The 21280-nt window shown below is 37.3% G+C and overlaps 1 protein-coding gene across 1 annotated transcript in view; it reads right to left on the minus strand.

Moving 5' to 3' along the window:
• The window catches only part of ADCY8 (adenylate cyclase 8), a 277968-nt gene that overhangs the window by 77751 nt on the left and 178937 nt on the right, over positions 1 to 21280 (minus strand). The window contains 1 exon segment of the mRNA XM_033203020.1: positions 7776 to 7876. Within this exon segment, the coding sequence (XP_033058911.1) occupies positions 7776 to 7876 (101 nt within the window).

Consider the following 21280-nt stretch of genomic DNA (forward strand, 5'->3'; position numbering starts at 1 on the left):
GTTTTTGCATATGGATACTCAATTTTTTAATTTATTTTTTAATTTTACTTTAAGTTCTGAGATACATGTGCAGAATGTGCAGGTTTATTACACAGGTATACATGTGCCATGGTGGTTTGCTGCACCTATCAACCCATCATCTAGGTTTTAAGCCCCACATGCATTAGGTGTTTGTTCTAAAGCTCTCCCTTCCCTTGCCCTCCACCCCCGACAGGCCCAGGTGTGTGATGTTCCCCTCCCTGTGTCCATGTGTTCTCATTGTTCAACTCCCACTTATGAGTGAGAACATGCAGTGTTTGGTTTTCTGTTCCCGTGTTAGTTTGCTGATAATTGGACATCCAATTTTACCAGTACCATTAGTTAAAAAGAATATCCTTTCTCCATGGAATTTTCTTAGCATCTTTGCTGCAAATCAATTGATTATATTTGTGTAGGTCTATTTTTGGGGCTTTCCTTTCAGTTCTATTGAGCGATATGTTTATTCTTTCTTTAGCATCATACTGTAGCTTTATAGTAAGTGTTGAAATGAGGTAGTGTGAATCCCCTAGCTTTGTTGTTATTCTTTTATGGTATTGTGTTGGCTATGCTACATTCTTTGTCTTTTCATATAACCTTTAGCATTGGTTTGTTGATATCTATAAAATAGCTTGCTGAAGTTTTGATTGACAATGCATTGACCTATAGATCAAGTTGGGAAAAATTAACATCTTAACAATATCAAGTCTTCTAATCCATGAACACAGAATATCTCTTCATTTATTTACATCTTTGATTTATTTCATCAGTGTTTTGAAGATTTCTATACACAGATCTTATACAAATTTTGTTAAATTTGTATTTAACTATTTCATTTTGGTGCTATTGTAAATAATATTGTTTCTTTAATTTCAGATTTCAATGTTAGATTGATGATATAGAGGAAAACAATTGACTTTCGTATATTGACATTGTATTCTGTGACTTGACTATATTTGTTTGTTAGTTTTAGAAATGTTTTGGTGGATCCTTTGGGATTTTCTGTATAGAAAGCCATGTCATTGGTGGATAAACATAGTTTTATTTCTTCCTTTCTGATATGTATGCCTTTTATTTCCTTTTATTGTTTTGTTTCAATAGCTAGGACTTCCAAAATGATATTAAATACAAGTGGTGAGAGTGTATTTTTGTTTTGTTTCTGATATTAGGGGGGAAGCTCCAGTCCTTTACCACTAAAGATGATGTTATCTATACCTTTTTTTTTTTGGGGGGGGGAGATATTCTTTATCAAGTTGTAGAAGTTCCCTTCTATTGCTAGTTTCCTGAGAGTTTTTAACATAAATGGACATTGAATTTTATCCAGTGCATTTCTTTGGCAATTGATATGATGATACAATTTTTCTTCTTTAACTTACTAATATGGTGAATCACTATTGTTTGATTTTAGAATGTTGAATAAACTTTGCATACCTGGGAGAAGTTCTGTTGGACCAGGGTGTATACTTCTTTTTACACATTGTTAGATTTCATTTGCTAATATTTTTTTGAGAGATTTTATGTTGATGTTTATGAGATATTGGTTGGTAGTTTTCCTTTACTTCAATGTTTTCACTGGGTTTTTGTATTAGGGTAATATGACCCGATAAAATGAATTAGAAATTGTCCCCTCTCCTTCTGTTTTCTAAGAGGTTATGGAGAAGTGGTATTGCTTTTTCTTTAAATATTGGTAGAATTCACCAGTGAAACCATTTGGGTCTGATGTTTTATTTCTTGTAAGTTTAAAAATTATTGGTTACCTTTATTAAATAGATATAAGACTATTCAGATTGTCTTTTTCTTCTCATTGGAATGTAGATAGTTTGTGTCTTTCAACAAATTGGTCCATTGCATCCCAGCTATCAAATTTATGGACATAGAGTTGTTTGTAATATTATTTTCTTATTATTTAATGTTCATGGGATCACCAGTGAGAACCACTTTTTCATTTATGATGTTGGTAACTTGTGTCTTCTTTTATTTTGAGTAGCTTGGCTAGAGGTTTATCAATTTTATTGATATTGTCAGAGAACTAAATTTTAATTTTGTTTTTTTTCTTTATTGTTTTCCTGTTTTTAGTTTTATTGATTTTTGCCCTAATTGGTAGGATTTATTTTCTCCTTTTTGTTACAAGATTAACTAGCTTTTTGTTCTGTAGTTTCCCAAGGTAGAACCTTAGATTGTTATTTAGATCTCTTTTCTTTTATAATATATGCATTTAATATAAATTTCCCTCTAAGCACTGCTTTCATGACATCCCACAAATGCGGTAGGTTGTGTTTTCATTTTCATTTAGTTCAAAATATTTTTAAATGTCTCTTGAAATCTCTTCTTTCACTCACGTGTGATTGAAGAATGTGTTATTTAATCTCCAAGTGTTTTGTAATTTTCTAGCTATCTTTCTATTACTGAATTTTAGTTTAACTCCACTGTGACCGGAGAACATACTTTGTGTTATTTTTCCTCTTTTAAATTTATGAAGGTGTGTTATGGCCCAGAATGGGGTCTACCTTCGTTACTGTTCCATGTGAGCTTGAGAAGAATGTGTTTTCTTCCACTGGGTGGAATAGTCTATTAGTATTGATTAGATAAGTTCAGTTTATCTATATCCATAATGATTTCCTGCCTACATGATGTATTAATTACTGACAGAGGAATGTTGAAGTCTCCAACTATAATAGTGAGTTTATTTATTTTTCCTTTCAGTTCTATCAGTTTTTGCCTCATGTAGTTTGACATTCTCTTGTTAGGCACATAAATGTTCATATTGCTAATTCTTCTGAGAGAAATGACTTTTTAACCACTATGAAATTTCCATATTTATCTTTGACACTTTTCCTTGTTCTGAGTCTATTTGGTGTGAAATTAATATAGCTACTTAAGTTTTTTTTTTATTAGTGTTAGCATGTATATTTCTTCATTTCTCTAACTTATTTGAGTCTAAATCTATAGTGGGCTTCTTGTATACAACATCTATTTGGGTCTTTTTTTAATCCACTCTGACAAGCTCTGCTTTGTAATTGGTATATTGAGACCATTAACATCAAAAAGTAATTATTTTTATGCTTGGTTTAACAGCCATCATCTTTGTAACTATATTTTTCATCCCCTGCATTTATTCTTTGCTTGTTCACCTTGTTTAACATTCTCTCTGATTTTGATTGAGCATTTTATATGATTTAATTTTATTTTTTCTTAGCGTATCAATTATATTTATTTCTTTAAAAAACTTTTTTTAGTGTTTGCTCAAGAGCGTATAATATGCATTTTAAATTAATGTAACTCAACCTTCATACTACTTCACGTGTAATGCAGTTACCTTAAAACAAAGCATTCCCAATTCCTTCCTTATGTCCCTTGTGACATTGCTATTGTTCATCTCACTTTTATTCATATTTATAACCACCAAATACATTGTTAATCTTGTTGCTTTAAACAAAAAATAATGTTTTAGATCAACTAAGATTAAGCAAAAAACATTTTACTTAACTTCATTTATTTTTTCTCTGATGCTCTTTCTTTATGGAGATCCAAGTTTCTGATCTATATTATTTTCTTGCTGTTTGAAGAACTTTTTCACATTTCTTACAGGGAATGCTGGCTAAAAATGTAGTTTTTTTCTGAGAAAGTATTTCTTCTCTATTTATAAAGTATATACAATTCTAGGTTGATGGTTTTTCTTTCAATACTTTCAATACTTGACTCCATGCTCTTCTTGCTTACGTGGTTTCTGACAAAAAGTCTGATGTAATTGTTATCTTTGTTCCTTTATAGGTAAGGCAATGTCCTTCCTTCTGGTAAGATGATGTCCTTCACTGTGGTATCCTTTAATATTTTCCCTTTGTCTTTCCTTTTCTGCAGTCTGAATACAATATCTTTTCTTTTGATGTTTATCTTGGTTGGTTACTTTTATTTAACCAAAGTATTTAACCTTTAAAGTTCTGTGGTTCTGTGATTCTGTGGTTTGTTGTCTGTTATTAATTTTGGAACATTCTTAGCCATTATTACTTTAAATATTTATTTTGCTTAGTTCTCCTTTCTTCTCCTTTTGGTAATCTAATTATGCGTATATTTCTTCTTTTGAAATTGTCCCAGAGTTCTTGGATGCTTTGACCCATGTTCCCTGCCCAACCCCCATTCACTTTTTTTCTTTGCATTTCAGTTAGGGAGGTTTCTACTGACATGTCTTCAAGCTTACTGATTATTTCCTTGGCCCTTCTGAGCCTATTGATGAGCCCATTGAAGGTATTCATTATTTCTATTAGGTGTTTTTAAATTTTTATCCTTTCCTTTTATTTCCTTTGATTTTCTCAGAGTTTCGATCTCTGTTTATATTGCCCATTTTTTTCTTGAACATTGTCTACTTCTATTAGAACCTTTAATATATTAATAATAGTTATTAAAAATTCCCTGTATGATAACTTTAACACTGTTATATCTGAGTTTGATTCTGATGATTTCTTTGTCTCTTCTCTTTTTTTTTGTATGTTTTGTAATTTTCTGTTGAAAACTGTTCATATTGTATCAGGTAATAGAAACTGAAGTAAATAGATGTTTTCTGTGAGGATTTATATCACTATAGCTGGGAGTTAAGCTATGTTTAAGGTTTGCTATGGCTGTATGTTCCAGTAGCTTCAAATTCCTCTAGAGTATTAGTTTCCCCCCTTGATGTGGGCTTCCCTATGTACTCTTCCTCAGAAAGAATCTGTGTCTTGCAGTTCTTTCAGCTGTTAGTATCCATGGTTAGTATACAGGGTCCTTGTTGTTGTGACGTTAAGGTGTGGGGAAGAAGGCTCTGTCAATCTTTTTAATTTTCTTTTTGACTTAAAAAATGATGTCTTTCTTTCACTTTCTCTCTCTCTCTTTTTTTTTTTTTTTTTTTTGAGATGGAGTCTAGCTCTGTCACCCAGGCTGGAGTGGAGTGGCACGATCTCAGCTCACTGCAAGCTCTGCCTCCCAGGTTCACGCCATTCTCCTGCCTCAGCCTCTTGAGTAGCTGGGACCACAGGTGCCCACCACCATGCCCGGCTAATTTTTTATATTTTTAGTAGAGATGGGGTTTCACGGTGTTAGCCAGGATGGTCTCAATCTCCTGACCTCGTGATCCGCCCGCCTTGGCCTCCCAAAGTGCTGAGATTACAGGAGTGAGCTACCGCGCTCGGCCTCTATATCTCTTAAGTAAGTAATTTTTGCTGTGTTTATGTGCTGTATGTTCTCTTTTGCTGTCTTCATTTCTGAAATATATATATGTTTTAAATTTTTATGTATTTCCTGAGTTCTCTTTCCAAATTTCTAAGTTTTTCTAATTTTGGTTAGGTTGTTATTTCATGTCTTGAACCACATTAAGTGAGCTCCTTTTAAAAGGATAGGTTAAAGTTTTGATATATTTTGTGGGCAAGTCTTTCTGAAGTGCTTTCAATGACTATAAGAAGATTATTCTACTTGTTATTGTCTTATTTTTTATAATAGCTTAGTATAGGATTGCCATCAATATATTTTGTTACTCATTTTTGTATAAAACACTTCCTTGAACTTGTAGAAATAGCATGGTTCAAGATTTCTTTTTTTTAACTCTATAGAGCGTTCTTTTTGGTTGCTTTCATGTAGTGTTTCAAAACACGATAGCTAGAATCCCTTCCCACTTTAACCTGTATAGCCCTTATTGTAAGTGATTTTGATTTCACTCACACAGTTCCTTTCAGGGCTTTATCATGAGAGGGAGATTAGATGATCAGTTTCACGAGTTCATAGTGTCTTGATGGTTCCAGTTCTTTAGGCCTTTCAAAATGTTATTGGATTGAGCAAACTCCTTCCCACTTTCATTTGCTTCCTTAATTTGGCTCACAGCACTTCTCAGTGCATATCTGCTGACTATGTTGAGATAGATCCTTTTGTTCCCCGGTGTGACATGCCCAGTACTTCTTTCTGCTTTCTGTACAGGTACTGATATCACACACATTTTGGGGTCATTGGGGGATTGTTGCAACCCACTTCTATGTTGGAATGTTTGGTCTATCACCCTTTTTTGTTGTAAATATAGTCTATGAGGTTTTGGTTTTGCTATCTAGTTTGTCAAATTTGTAAGAATTCTGAGACATTAAGAAATATACCATCTGTGCCATCATCTTCCCGGAATCCCCTCTCTCTTTCTAATGCACCCTGCTAATTAGGGGGAAAGTCAAGCATGGCCAGCCCTTGCATATTAGTTATCTTGAACATCTTTCTTCCACAGCATCATGCTACAATCTTCCTAAAAATCTCCTGGGGTTCCTTCCTGCCCTCAGGATCAGTTCCAAAGTCTTTAACATAGTTATGAACATTGAACTTCTGCGGATTCTCTCCTTTTTCAGCCATAGTGTCTATTATATTCTTGCACAAGCCCTTTGCTATAGGCTCTCATATTTACTCACTATTCTCTAGACACAAGGTCTTTCTCACTTGTATGACTTTGCCAGAGCAGTTTTCTAAATAGAATAGTCTCCTACTTTTTTCTCTCTCATCTTACTCAGCTCAAATCCTTTTCTGCAAATTTTTCCTTGAAGTCGTGTGGTCAGAATGAATCACTGATTTTGATGCAAAGCAGTCTTGTAACTAAAAGCACAGACTCTGTCTCTGGGTTCAAATTTCAGCTCAGATATTACACAGACATGTGACCTGGGATAAATCCTCATCTACAAATGGGAATTGGAATGCTGCCTCACTCATCAGTTATTTTTGAGGCTTTTTGAGACAATCCATGTAAAAGATGTAGTACTTTCCTGGCATGTATAAGTGTTTAGTAACTGGGAGCCATTGTTAATGTCTTTGTCACCTACTAAATTATGTCTTAGAGGTTACAGAACCTCTTCTTCCAAAACTGTATCATCCTCAGGTTACAGAACCTCTTCTTCCAAAACTGTAACATCCTCATGTTCCTTTGCCTGTATTAAGTATTTAAAAAATATTTGCTGATTTTTTTTTTAATCACGTGAAAGGGGAAAACTCATGGTAAGTATAGGGAGAAGGCAATTTAGCTGAGAAAAGATGTAGGAGCTAGCTTATAGTTTAGAGGAGATGAAAAAGCATGGCTATTGGACTAATCCAGAACTAGCTTCAAATCCTGGCTAGAGCATCTATAACCTGGACAATATGTGTCTAATAGAGGGTTAAGAACCCAGGCTCTAGAGCTAGTCTTCCTGGGTTGAATCTAGGCAGTGACATCTTGGAACTATGAGATCTTAGGGAATTTATTTCACTATTATGAACCTCAGTTCCCTCCTCTTTAAAGTGAGGATAATCATGGCACCTACCTCATGAGGTTGTCATGGGGATTCCAGAAGCTTTTGTATGTAAAGTATTTAGAACAGTGGCTGGCCACAAACAGGTGTTTGCATTATTATTAAAGTGTTGATTTTGCAGACCCAAGGAGGTATGATGCTGTATCTGTGAATGAATTATACTAACAAAAGCACAAGTAAATGGTGATTGAGGTTCTTATACTTATTTTCTGCATTCACAGGTGTCATGTCAAATAAGAGTGGGGCCTGTTTTCACTTTGGTTGTTTTTTATTAAGATTGGGAAAAAGATTATTATCTGGGCAGAGTTTTGAGATTATTAGCAGAGTAAGACAACCAGAATAGACATTGAAACAGTCAAACGTTTTGGTATGGGTCCTGGACTCAGTTATTTGAAATTCTGATCCTTTGAAAAGTCAGCTGGCTGACTCCAGGTGAGGAATCTCACAAAGATATTTCACCGGATCAATTAGTTCTTTCATATTTACCTTGAAGAAGGAAGCAAACTTTGTATTGCCGTGATAAATAGAAGAACGATAAACGCACAGACCAAGTTTGACTTGAACACTTCATCCCTCATTTGAGAATACTGTAATTAAAAAAAACAGAGAATGAATTACTTTGCAGCAGAGTTGGGTTTTGGAAGAATGAAGTTTTAGCGATATTTGAGGTTGAGGGAAACATCAAGAAGAAACAAGGCAATTAGATTTTTTTTTAAAATTAAGAATAATTCATATCTTAATAAAACCTTCACAGAGCATTATCCCCATCCCTCCTGCCAACTTTCCAGTGAGAGCCCAGGAGTAAATACAGTGGGAGGGATACTTTGTATGAGCTTATCCAGTTCTTCCCCTCCCTCTGAACTAACATTATTTTAACAGAACAGAAGAGCGCACATCCATATATGCAGCAAATCAAATTCGCATTGACTTTCTTTATGAGTAAACTTAAGTCATTTAAGGATCTTGCACTGTTTCGTGTTAAGTTTGGGAACACAGGGAAATGTTTTACGAGGAAGTCTTTCTGCCTCCTTTTCTTATTAAAAATAAATTCTCAGGCTCTTAAAATAGAAAATAGCCTGAGAGATCTCCAGCTAGTGCAGCCCTTTCATTTCACAGAAGAGAAACCAAGACTAATAGACCAATATGCTTGATGCCCTTCTGTGTCTGCTCAAGGCAGCCCTGGGGAATGGTGGTAACTTTATTTTGATTATCCAGAGTACTCAGTAATTTCATTGTCTAGCTTTAAAAGCTTCTAGAAGGTCAGCACTCAATGCGTATTTGCCTTACTTCTGCCTAGACTCTTGAACCATCTTGGAGCTACTAAGCTGGGGAATATCTACTTCTTCCAGAAGGTGGGAAGTTTTTTAAACTGAAAAAGACCTTAGAATTAGCCTAAACCAAGCCCCACATTTGACCTTAATGAGAGAGAGGTCTAGTAGCCAGCAGGTTATTTTATTTTGGGAGGACAGAGAACCAAGCATCACTTTGGAACTTTGTAATCCCTGATTTGCATTTCATGGTTACTTCATACAGGAAGCTGGCAAATAGAGGTCTCATAACATCTTAGGCTCCATGTCCACAATACCAAGACAAGGTTTCAGTCAGGTCAAGAAATAGTAAAATCAGTCCAACCTGTTGTTGATATGGTGTTTGCAATCAACAGTTACATGATTTTTATTCTCTTCTGACTTCTTAGTATGGTCTGGGTTTTAGACTGAACCCCGCTTCTCAGTGTCATAGCTAAGGTTTGGAGAATATCCTGCAGTTGTTGAGCTCTCTGGGTGAAGCACCATGCTGTTTAGAGACTGCATAGTTATTGATTTTGCAGGGGAATGCTTTTTCTACTCTCCAGTATTAAGGCCTCTGTCCACTTGCTGACAACCTACTTATTATCTGGAGGGGAGCCAGGAACATGGCTCTGAAGAATCACTCTAAGCCATCCTCAATCCTGATAAAACCACAGAAAGCCCATATTATTAATAGTTATCAATAGTGCTACCCAAGAACAGGTCACAATCATAGAGGCCTACCCAGAGCAGCTGGAAAGTTATTTAGCCACAAAACAGTTAATTCAAAGAAAGATAAATGTTTGAATTCCTTCTAACCACAAATTACAGAGGATCTAATTATTCTTTGTTGGCTTTCTGGTTAATTTTTTTTTTTTTTTTGAGATGGAGTCTCGCTCTGTTGCCCAGGCTGTAGTGCAGTGGTGTAATCTTGGCTCACTGCAAGCTCCGCCTCCCAGGTTCATGCTATTCTCCTGCCTCAGCCTCACGGGTAGCTAGCATTACAGGTGCCCGCCACCATGCCCGGCTATTTTTTGTATTTTTAGTAAAGACGGGGTTTCACTGGATTAGCCAGGATGGTCTTGATCTCCTGACCTCGTGATCTGCTTGCCTTGGCCTCCCAAAGTGCTAGAATTACAGGCATGAGCCACTGCACCCGGCCATCTTACTGGTTAATTTTAAACCAGCATGGTTGCATAGATTTGATAATGAACATTTAAAAACAGCACTAAGAATAATTTTAGTGTAGTTAATCAGTACACTAAAATTCCTCCTTTTCTTCTTCTTCTTTTTTTTTTTTTGAGATGGAGTCTTGCTCTTGTCACCCATGCTGGAGTGCAATGGCACGACCTTGGCTCACTGCAACCTCCGCCTCCTGGGTTCAAGTGATTTTCCTGCCTCGGCCTCCCAAGTAGCTGGGATTACAGGCACCCACCACCACGCCTGGCTAATTTTTGTATTTCTAGTAGAGATGGGGTTTCACCATGTTGGCCAGGCTGGTCTCGAACTCCTGACCTCGTGATCCACCCACTTCAGCCTCCCAAAGTACTGGGATTACAGGCATGAGCCACTGTGCCTGGCCCTTTTCTTCTTTTATGTCATCCATCATCATCATCATCATCATCATCATCATCATCACCTGTCATCGTCACTATCATTATCACAGCATCTTGGAGTTGTAATTGACCATTGCCTTCCCAATTCAGAAATCCATTTCATAACATTCTTGATGTCTACTCAAATGTCTATTGATTATCATCCGATGACCTTCTCTGCTTTATCTGGGAAAGTGGGTTTCTTTTCTCTGGTCCTGAGCAGGGCATCTCAGGATTCCAAACACCCTAAACTTGAACACTCAGATCCTGAGCCTGAGAGCTCATTCCTTTGTAAAGGCTTCCTTTCTATTATTGGCCCATGATCCTATGAAAAGATCCTTTCCTATAGATCCCAAGCCCGAGTCTTTGTGACTCCTTTCATGAATGTTTTTTACTGATGACTTAAAAAATGTCACATTATCATCATTTGTCCAGACTAAAGTTGTAAAAGATATTATATTTTCAATTTTCTTCAGATGGCAAATAGGGTAGAGACAAAGTATGAAGACTTACTTTGCTTTTACATCTGTCATTATTTTATTGTGAGCAAAGCCAATTTCCTTGAACCTCACTTTTCTCATCTGTCAAATGGGGACATTAATACAGCTCTTAAGTTTGGCGTTAATGTAGTTCATAAGTTTGAAGCATTCTATTATTTTCCTGTTTGAATTTCAGTGCCTAGCATAGCCACATAAAAGAAGAATCTTATAATATTTGTGAAGTTGACATCATCAAATATAAAATACTGGGTTTCAGAATGTGGTGCATTGTTACTTTGGAAAAGCAAGGAGAGCAGGACTTCAAAAAGAAAATTCCTAATTGGCTCAGAATGATAGAGTACTGAGATTGAGTAGTGATTCATTTCACTTCCTCCTGACTTGTAAAGGTCTGAACACTCTGGCTCATAGCTTTATTAAGTTAGTTGTGTGCTTATGCCTGCCAAAGTTAGAGACTCCTTGTCTCAGCCCTGTTCTGTCCTCACCTGGCCCCACTTATCCTTTTATATCTCAGTTGTGAGCATGAACTAATCAAGAGGTAGATTAACTGGATTTGAGTCCCAGCTGTAACACCTATGGACAAAATCTTTAAGCTTTCTATGTCTTAGTTTCCTTATCTGGAAAATGGATATAATAATAGGAATTATCTCATAAGGGTTACTGGGAGAATGAAATGAGGTAATATATATAAGATGCTTAGAACAGTGTCTTGCACATGATAACCCTGTATAAATGTTACCTACTGTCAATCAATTAATTATACTTATTTTACTTCTATACTTTCATCTATGTGAACCTTGCCTTTTCAATGGTGTTGCCTTGCAGAATGCTGTCTTCTATTCCTCTGTACCGTATTATACCTTGCACTCAGCGGTGATGCCAAAAGTGTTGTTGACCGATTTTTCCACCATGTTATAAAAGATTATTCTAAAGAAATTATGATCTCATGTGTGTTTTTTTAACTTGGAAGAAGATCCCATTCTCATTATTCCCCTTGCTTCTTGAAAGATTACCCACCACCGGGTAGAATTCTTAACTTTTATAGGATCCTTAGGAAAAGTGTTCTTGGAAATGACCTGTGAACCCTTGTAATTTACTGAGCCCTTGGTCTATAAGCGAACTTGGCAATCACACACACACACACATACACACACACACACACACACATATATATATATATTTTCAGATAAGAAACTTGAGGATCAGAAATGTGAAAGAGCTTGTCATAGTCAGTTGGTGGCAAAATTCAGACACTTGGAACAAATTACAAATACTTCCTTGGAGATCTTAGATTAGGATTTGGAATATTGTCATTTCTCAATCTTTAGGGTCTTAGTTGATTCAAAAAAGGGTCAAAATCTAGGGTAAGGAATTTGAATAACAATGACTAATATCTAGTGCAAAGCTGGTGCTGTGCTACGTGCTTTACATGAATGTTCTCCTTTAATTATTACAACTCTTGAGGAAGGTCTTGTTTATCATATCCTCACTTTGTAGATAAAGAAACTGAGGACTTGAATACCTGAGCAACTCAATCACACCTTCACAGATTGCAAATAGAGAATCCAAAGAGCTTTGCTCTAGAATGCAGGGTCTCACTGGCTAATGCTTCCTTGCTATTTTCAGAGTAAGGCTATCTTGTTCATAGATGCATGCTCAGACTTCTTGGGTATCTTTCAGTGATGGAATTTATGATACAAGAAAGGGAATGTATTAAAAATTTGAGCCTAAGTAAATCTTGGTTAGAATGAAAGTGAAGCATATGGGCAAAGAATGGATATTAAAAACAGCCTAGGAATTAGTTTAATAAAATGCCACTGCTATATTTTCTTGATTGACGAATGGATCCTCAGCACAATGCAATGCAAAATAATGAGCCCCCTTTTAGGCCAGGATGGGTGAACTGGTAATAGGGAAGAAAACAAAAGATGGTAGATTTTATTTAAATGCAACAGAAGACAAGTGACCACAATCTTCAAATGATAAAGAAATCATTTCAAAAATGAAAATTCCTATTTGATTTGATGAAATTCAGACTCGTTCCTTCTGAGGAAGTGGAGCAGGATAAACTTGTGTTTCATTTTGTTCATGTCTGGGGATTCTGGCCCTGAATTATCTTGAAAGACATATTCAGAAATGAAATCGTAGTCATGAGGGTGAAGGGGTTTTTAGATCCACCACAAAGAAGCTGGGAAACCCCAGTCTGATCACAGTAACAAAATATATATATATATATTTCAGATTCCTTGTCCACAGAGAGATGATCAGGGAAGTTCCCTTACAGAGGTGATGGACAGAGTTTCCAGCCTTCCATATTTCCATGCCTGGGATAGTCCTAAGAACTCTTCCTAGGTGAGGGGGAGGAAAACCATAGTGCTTTCCTAGACTTTCCATTTTGACTGTAAACTAAAAGGCACTGAAAAATTCTTACGTTTCTATAATATGTAGAAGATGCTTATAACTAAAACAATTATCTAGTTAATTGCCTAAACTATAACTGTACTCTGTCTTTTTGTTCTTTCTTGCTTTGTTTTCTTTTCTTTTTTTTTTTGAGACGGAGTTTTGCTCTTGTTGCCCAGGCTGCAATGCAATGGTGCGATCTCACCTCAACACAACCTCTGCCTTGCGGGTTCAAGCGATTCTCCTGCCTCAGCCTCCCGTGTAGCTGGGATTACAGGCATATGCCACCATGCCCAGCTAATTTTTTGTATTTTTAGTAGAGACGGGGTTTCTCCATGTTGGTCAGGCTGGTCTCGAACTCCCAACCTCAGGTGATCTGCTTGCCTCAGCCTTCCAAAGTGCTGGGCTCATAGGCGTGAACCACTGTGCCCGGCCACTCTGTCTTTGTATCAAAGATTGTAGGTGAGATTACAGAATCTTCTAGGTGGAGTGAACTGTAATTGTCATCTTGCTCCAACCTTTACTAATGCCAGTTTAACTCAGTAATATCTATCAGGTATAAGCCGTTAACTCCTGCTTGAATATTTCCAGTGTTGGGGGAAATCAGCTCCTCACTTGGGCGCCCATTTCATCTTTGGATAAATTTAGTTTGATGAAAGAAAATTTTCTAGCACATCTTTTATTAGTATATATTAATATATTTGTAAAAGAAAATTCTCAACTGGGATAATCTGTTCATTTTGCTTTAGTGGATAAAGAAATTTAACCACTGTTCTGTTGTTAAATTCATGCATTCTATAGCATGGTAGTAGCCTAGAGCATCCTTAAAATAGAGCATTTGGACTGGAAGCAATGGCTTATGCCTGTAATCCCAGTGCTTTGGGAGGCTGAGGCAGGTGGATCGTCTGGGGTCAGGGGTTCAAGACCATCGTGGCCAACATGGTGAAACTCTGTCTCTACTAAAAATACAAAAATTAGCTGGGTGTGGTAGTGTGCACCTGTAGTCCCAGCTACTCAGGAGGATGAGGCAGGAGAATCGCTTGAACCCAGGAGGCGGAGGTTGCATTGAGTCCGAGATGGTGCCACTGCACTTCAGCCTGGAAGACAAAGTGAGACACTGACTCACAAAAAGAAAAACAAGAACAAAAAACAAACAAACAGACAAAAAACATTTGGATAAAAGGCATAATTGCGATGAGACTAATTTTCAGTAATTTTTAAATTTTGAAATAGGCCATCTTCTGTATCTTGGTTCCTATATCAATAAAGTTGTTATTAAGAGCAATTCTATGAGTGACAGGTGAGTGTGCAGAATCTCTCACTGACATACTTCTTCCCAAGTAAACTGACCTTTGAACAAAATCGGATTTAATCATGTTAAGTTGACTCACAAGGAAACATGCTAACATGTATTTAAGATTGATGGGCTTCAGAAGTGCAAGGCTGGGAGAACACCTGCCCAGGGGTGACAGAAGACCCTAGGGTGGTAATACATTTCCTAACATTATGCTTTTCCTTGGTAGTGGGGTTATGACTGGGCACATGAGAATTTCAAGAAGAACTTTAAAAAACTTTCCAAACCACCATTCTTCCAGCTCACTCTCCCCCAAATCTTTCATCCTTGGGAGGAAGAACTCTTCATTTCTTGAGTGGTCCAGCCCCCCACCCCCAACCCCAGCCATGGAGAAGCCAAGAGAGTGGTAACTATTGCTATATTCTTTACCTAGAAGTCCCTGGTTGTAGATGATAATGATGTCTACACATGAAGCATTAAAATTGCTTCAGTGATCAGGTCAATGGCCTCATAATTCTGTAATTCTATATTACACCATTATAGGTGAAATTGGAATTCCTGACTCAGAAAATGCTGGCTTTATGGGACAGAAGCTAGCTAATTGGTCTGATTAAAAAATACACACGGAATGGCACTTGATATCGTTTGATTACCTAGAGGGTGGTAGAAACAGCTCTAATTTTGCAAGGTAACATCAAGACCATAAAGGAGTCATATAAGTCTCCTGTCCTGACTAAGGGATGGATTTCTTCCCTAAGCCTCTTTGAAACCTGTCCTTCATATCTGAAGGAGGAGGCCGAGGTATTTATACTATGTTGGGACTTACTAGAGTGGTAAAAACTCAAGAGCAGCTTGATGCTATAACAGAATAAATCTTTAAAAACCATTTTAATAAGAAGATCTTGAAACTGACTAGGAGATATGTGATTTAGAAAAATGCAAGAGAAAAGCTGAGATCATTTGGTTCATGCTCCATGTTCCCATTTCTGTTCATCTAAATAAGACTGGAGTGGTTCAACAAATTCTGAATGTCTCCAAGACAAAAATGTGCATTTTGCTTATTACCTAATTCCAGAGTCCAACATCCTAACCCACCAGAAAATTCATTCATTTGCTTAGCCTTCTTTTCTTTGCCCAAATTTCTCCTTTATTGTTTTATTCTAATCATTACAACTCCAATAAAAGTTGATGCGATGAAGTAAGAAACATTTTAGAGTTTATGATGTATTTTTCTTGAAGTTTTTAAAGCCTCCATTTAACTTTGATTTTCTTTATAAATGACAGAAAAAAACTGAGAGACATTCTGGACACAGCTAAGAACCAACTGTACTCAGCCAAATAATTATCTAAAGATTCTCTTGTGTGGCAAATCCTTGGTTTTATGTGGCTGCTAACGGAAAAAAGTAACATTAAATGAATGTTTTTGAAAATACTCAGCACAGAACTTGGTTCATAGTAAGCACTATTTACAATAATTATCATAATATAAAACTAGCAAAAGCTTAGTTGTGTGTAACAAATGAAGCTCATACAACTTCAGTTTTGTTTAATATGAGTTTGATCTTTTTTTTTTTGGAGATGGAGGCTTGCTCTGTCACCCAGGCTGGAGTGCAGTGGTGTGATCTCAGTTCATTGCAACCTCTGCCTCCCAGCTTCAAGTGATTCTTGTGCCTCAGCCTCCTGAGTAGTTGGGATTACAGGTGCATGCCACTACATGTGGCTAATTTTTGTATTTTTAGTAGAGGCAGGGTTTTGCCATGTTGGCCAGGCTGGTCTCGAACTCTTGACCTCAAGTGATCCACCCTCCTCAGCCTCCCAAAATGCTAGGATTACAGGCGTAAGCGACCACTCCCGGCCGGGTTTGATCGTTCCATGAGGCTATTTCTGGCTTTGTCTTCTCTTGAGCCATTTTATCATGAAACTACCTCCTTGATGCTCAAGTTAATCAGCCATTTTTGGGATACACAGTTCAAGGGTGGTTCAAGGACTCATCATTCCTTCTCCCACTGGCCCCAGAGAAAAAGTGTTTCACGTGTTCATGTATTCACTTATTTGATTCTTACATGTTCATGGATAGCTAGGGTGATAGAGTTGCCTTTGTTTTCAGGCTCCCTTTATCAAGATTGTGTCTGTTGCCAGAAACATGAGGTGGATTATTTGTATATGTGTGTGCCTACATATGTGTACATGTGTGGATATTCCTGTCTGGGACAGATACTTGTTTGTGGGAGGGGAATGAATAGAGGATAAAAGAAATGTTCATGGTTTTAACGTTTTTTTGTTTTGTTTTGTTTTTTGTTTTTGCCTCTAAGGTATATTTGCCATATGCATTATTGTATAACTCCTCCCTTGCAACCCACTGGCTGCATCCTTCATGAATTTCAAACTATATGAAAATCAGGTGCTTAGAAGAAAGACAGGATTTTTCAAGGTGTCACAGAAGTGGTAGAATAGCTTGGGAGTCACAGTGAACTCTATTTGAATCCCCACTCTGCTGCCTTCTATTACTGTGGGTTTTGGAAAAGCTGTTCAAACTCTCTGAGACACCCTTACCTGCCAAATAGTACAATTAGTACCTCCATAAAGGATGTGGTGACACTTAAGTAAAATGAGGCAAAACGTTTAAAATAGTCATGATATGGTAGTAAGTGATCAACAAATATCAGTTTCCTTGTCACATTGCTGCCTCAGTTGCAATTCATTGCAGCCTCCAAGGCACTTAAGTATTACCTGCATTTCATCTGCACCACCTTGCAAAGTGGCCATGATCATGCCCAGTGTTAGGATGGGAAGTTCCCAGATCACAAGACAGAGTATAAGTTCCCAGGGTACAGAAGCTGTGGTTTTATGTCTTCCTATATCATCTCAGTATAAGATGCCCAATGGAGTGGACACAAACGGAATCCAAACCAAGTAGACTGAATGCTCTGAGCTGTTGCTGATGGACTTCCCAATAATCAACAGCATGAATGCTCTGAGCTCTGTTGGATGCACTTCCCAAGAATCGCTAGAGTGAATACTCTGAGCCATGCCTGATGGACTCCCAAGGAATCACAAGAAGTGTGGACAGAAAGACAATCTTTTGCAGGAGCACAAAGAAACCCATGCGTGAAATATCTAATCCTGAGCTGGCTTGTCCTCACAGGAAGAAAAGCATGGCCTTTGGGATGATCAAACACCAATCATCCTTGAAGACAGAAACAATCTTTCTTACCTTTTTTTTTTTTTTGGAAAATAATGATAATAAGGATCTTAGAATAATCAAATCATTTAGAGAAAAGACAAGCAAATGACACCTACAAATTTAAACACATCTCAGAGGCCAAGGTGGTCACTGCTTGTGCTCCAATGATCCTGGGAGATTGATGGAAGCACCTCTTCCAAAGAGTTACAAGGCTGCACTTGCTTAAATTAATGAAGGGTGGAACCCTGGTACCCTGGAATACAAGACACATTAAGATTGGCCCTTCCCACCACCATTTTGAATGAAGTACTGTTCTTATTTATTTATTTATTTATTTATTTTAGAAAAAGCTCTAGGAGAAGCGTGAGATTTATCTTAAAGAGGGTCTTGCCTTGTGCAGGTTTGGGTTGGCAGAGGATTAATTAGAAGGACAAGGGAAAAGAAAGACTATTGCATTTATCCAAACTTCTGTTATATGAATATTGTGCCATTTAATTTTCATGACAACCCCTAAGGGCAGACAATCATACTCATTTCAATGTGATCAAGCCCCTTGCTTCGTATCACCCAACCAGTAACTGGTTGGAACTGGGTTCAAGTCAGGAATCCAGTCTATGTTCTTTCCTCTGTCTTTCAACAAAGACTAAATACTGGTGAGCAAAATGAGAATTTTATACATGTGTGTGGGTATCCGTTTGAGTGACAGAAAGATATCAACTTGTCATTACCCATTATTGATCAGTAAACTAATCAACTGTCCTTTATGCCCACTTCTATTTCCAAAGTGGGACTTGAACTGAGGTCTAGTTGATTCCAAAGACTGTGGTCCTGAAGCCATTATTAGCCTCATGGAGATACCTCCTCTAGATTTGTTAAAAGCCATATTACCCTTGAATGAGGATCTGGGGACTTTTTGATGTAAGCTGATCTCTGAAGACGTGAGGCAGGTGACCAGCCTGAGTCTCACGCTCAATCAAGGACAGAGAAAGATGGCCAAAACCTAGAATAACAAAATCCAAAAAAGAATGTCTACCAAAAGGCAGTTCTTGCCAAATCAGAATCTTGGGGGCAGAGTGATGGGATGGTACCTGCATTTCAAACGAGATCCCCAGATGATTCCTAAGTTTGAAAACTCTTAGCCTGAGATGAAGAGAGTTTTAGTATATAAATTTGTCATAAGGACAAAGGATGCCTTTTCTCGAAACAATTAAGAATCAAGAGGAAAAATATCAGCATTAAAAGAAGGAAGGAACTTTAATCTTCCTTGATATGGCTTGATTATAACACTTTACCCACAAAAATGCCTATATCCAAAGCATAGTTACCCAATCAATTTTGAAGTATATATTAAACATACCTTAATCTTTATTCAAGACAAGGAAGTCACCTTATTCTAAGGTGATAACATTGTTTTTGGAACACTTAGCTTAATGAAATAATTCCAAATAAGTGGTCCTATGTTATTAAGCTCTACTAAGATGCTAAAGGTTTTGGGTTGGCTACTCTGGCTTGGAAACATCCATAAGTAAATGTAATTAATTGTCTTCCCTATCCTAAGCCTAATTCAGAGTCCTTTCCCAGAAGAGAAGTGAGGACCAGAGGCTGAGAAACATCACCTTCTTGTAAGTGCTCTGAAAATGGAAGAGCCCAAGATAGGTGATCCCACAAAAGGTTAAGTTCCTCAGTGTGTAAAGAAGGCTCACAAATCAAAAAGACAAAGGTGAGCACTGCAATAATAGATGGGCGATGAAGACAAATGTGTAAATCATACCATTAAGGTACGAGAAATGTGCAAGTCACAAAAGGAGAAATATAAAGGCCAAAATATGTACTGACAACCCTTCAACTGCAATAATAATTTTAAAAATAAAAACAGAAATGCCAGGCTGGTGCTGCTTTTTACTTCTCATCAAATTGACAATTTTTAAAAAGTGTAAGCACAATTTTTTAGGGCAATTTCAAAATGACTATTAAGTATTTTTAAATGTGAATTCTCTTTCACCCACCCCTAGGATTTTATCCTAAAAAATAAATAAGCAAAAATGCATAACTTAATTATGAGAATAGTCATTACAACACAATTTGTAATTTATAACAGTGAAAAACTTTTTTAAAAAGCCTGAAATGGTTAAAATGTGCAATGAGATAGTATGTGAATACTAAAATCACTGTGTAATTGAAGATTTAATTATGGGGAAAAAAGCTCAAACAAAGAATGCTTAGCACTATGTTACAAAGCCCTGTGCATACAATGGTCTATTTTTATAAAAGTTGTTGATATGGTTTGGCTCTGTGTCCCCACCCAAATCTCATCTTGTAGCTCCCATAATTCCCACATGTTGTGGGAGGGACCAGTGGGAGATGACTGAATCATGGGGGTGGGTCTTTCCTGTGCTGTTCTCATGATAGTGAATGGGTCTCGTGAGATATAATGGTTTTTAAAATGGGAGTTTCCCTGCACAAGCTCTCTCTTTGCCTGATGCTAGCCATGTAAGATGTGACTTGCTCCTCCTTCACCTTCCACCATGATTGTGAGGCCTCCCCAGCCATGTGGAACTGTAAGTCCAATAAACCTCTTTCTTTTGTAAATTGCCCCATCTTAGGTATGTCTTTTCCAGCAGCATGAAAATGGACAAATATGGTTGTGTATATAAGTCTATAGATTCACACTCATGTAAGACCAGAATGACAGATGCCAGAATGGTAACAGTGGTTACCCTGGGTTGAAAGATCCAAACAGATTTCATTTTTTTCTTTTTGCCTTATACTTAGTATCAACTTTTATTAGTGAAAATGCATTCTTCTATTAATAAGAAAATATCAAATAAGAAATGCTCAATAAGGAAATACCAATATGATTGGTAGCATCTGACAGACACATTATGTTTTCTACATCTTTTTACCATAGTTCTGATTTGTGCTTGCCCATGAGATCTGTAAGGCCACTTAGGAAATATTTAGCCTGACTAAAGAAGGGCAAAGGATTCATCTGTGGGAGGAGCTGAAGAAGGCCTTTGGCAACTGGAAAAGGTCCCCTCTCCACTATCCAGAGGTGTGCTTAGAAAGTCCTGATGATTGGCTGGGTAGTGAAGGAAGATGTTGAGTCACTAATTCTAACCTGGCTGAGGCCCAAGCGTTGGGTCACATGACCTGTTACATATCATCCACACTGGGTGATTTTTGAGAGTGAAGGGAGGTGATACTAATTTCACATTGTAAAAATAGGCATCTACTACTCTCCCGGGCAAACCAGGACATATGGCCACCATGGTCATAGGAAATTCATAGATTTATGGCATTAACTGCAGAAGTGGTCAGGAGCTGTCCAATGTCCTCATTTCACAGATAAAGAATCCAAGGACTAGAGAAGGAAAGATGTGTTTGCTAAGCTACATGAGTCATGAGCACACTGTTCTGAAGCTTAACTCAAAAGACTCCTGTGAGGGAGCAGGGAGTGAGCCACCTTTGAAATTCCACGGCAGGGAGTACACAGAACTTTTATTCTCTGCTGAAACTCCACTGAAAAGAGTCACATCAAAACTGACCCATGCCTTTCGGCTCTTAGAGTTCACAAAAAATATCCTGATAACAGCTACAGGGGGTGAGACAGTCTTATCTAACCTTCTTAAACTGAGTCTTTATTCATTTCCTTATTCATTCAACAAGTATTTATGCAATACCATGAAGTATATAAAAGTCCTGTTTCACATAGTGCTGTGGATAGGTATGCCAATT

Source organism: Trachypithecus francoisi, unplaced genomic scaffold (genome assembly GCF_009764315.1).
Source record: "Trachypithecus francoisi isolate TF-2019V2 unplaced genomic scaffold, Tfra_2.0 Lachesis_group7, whole genome shotgun sequence".
NCBI classification, from domain to species: Eukaryota; Metazoa; Chordata; class Mammalia; order Primates; family Cercopithecidae; genus Trachypithecus; species Trachypithecus francoisi.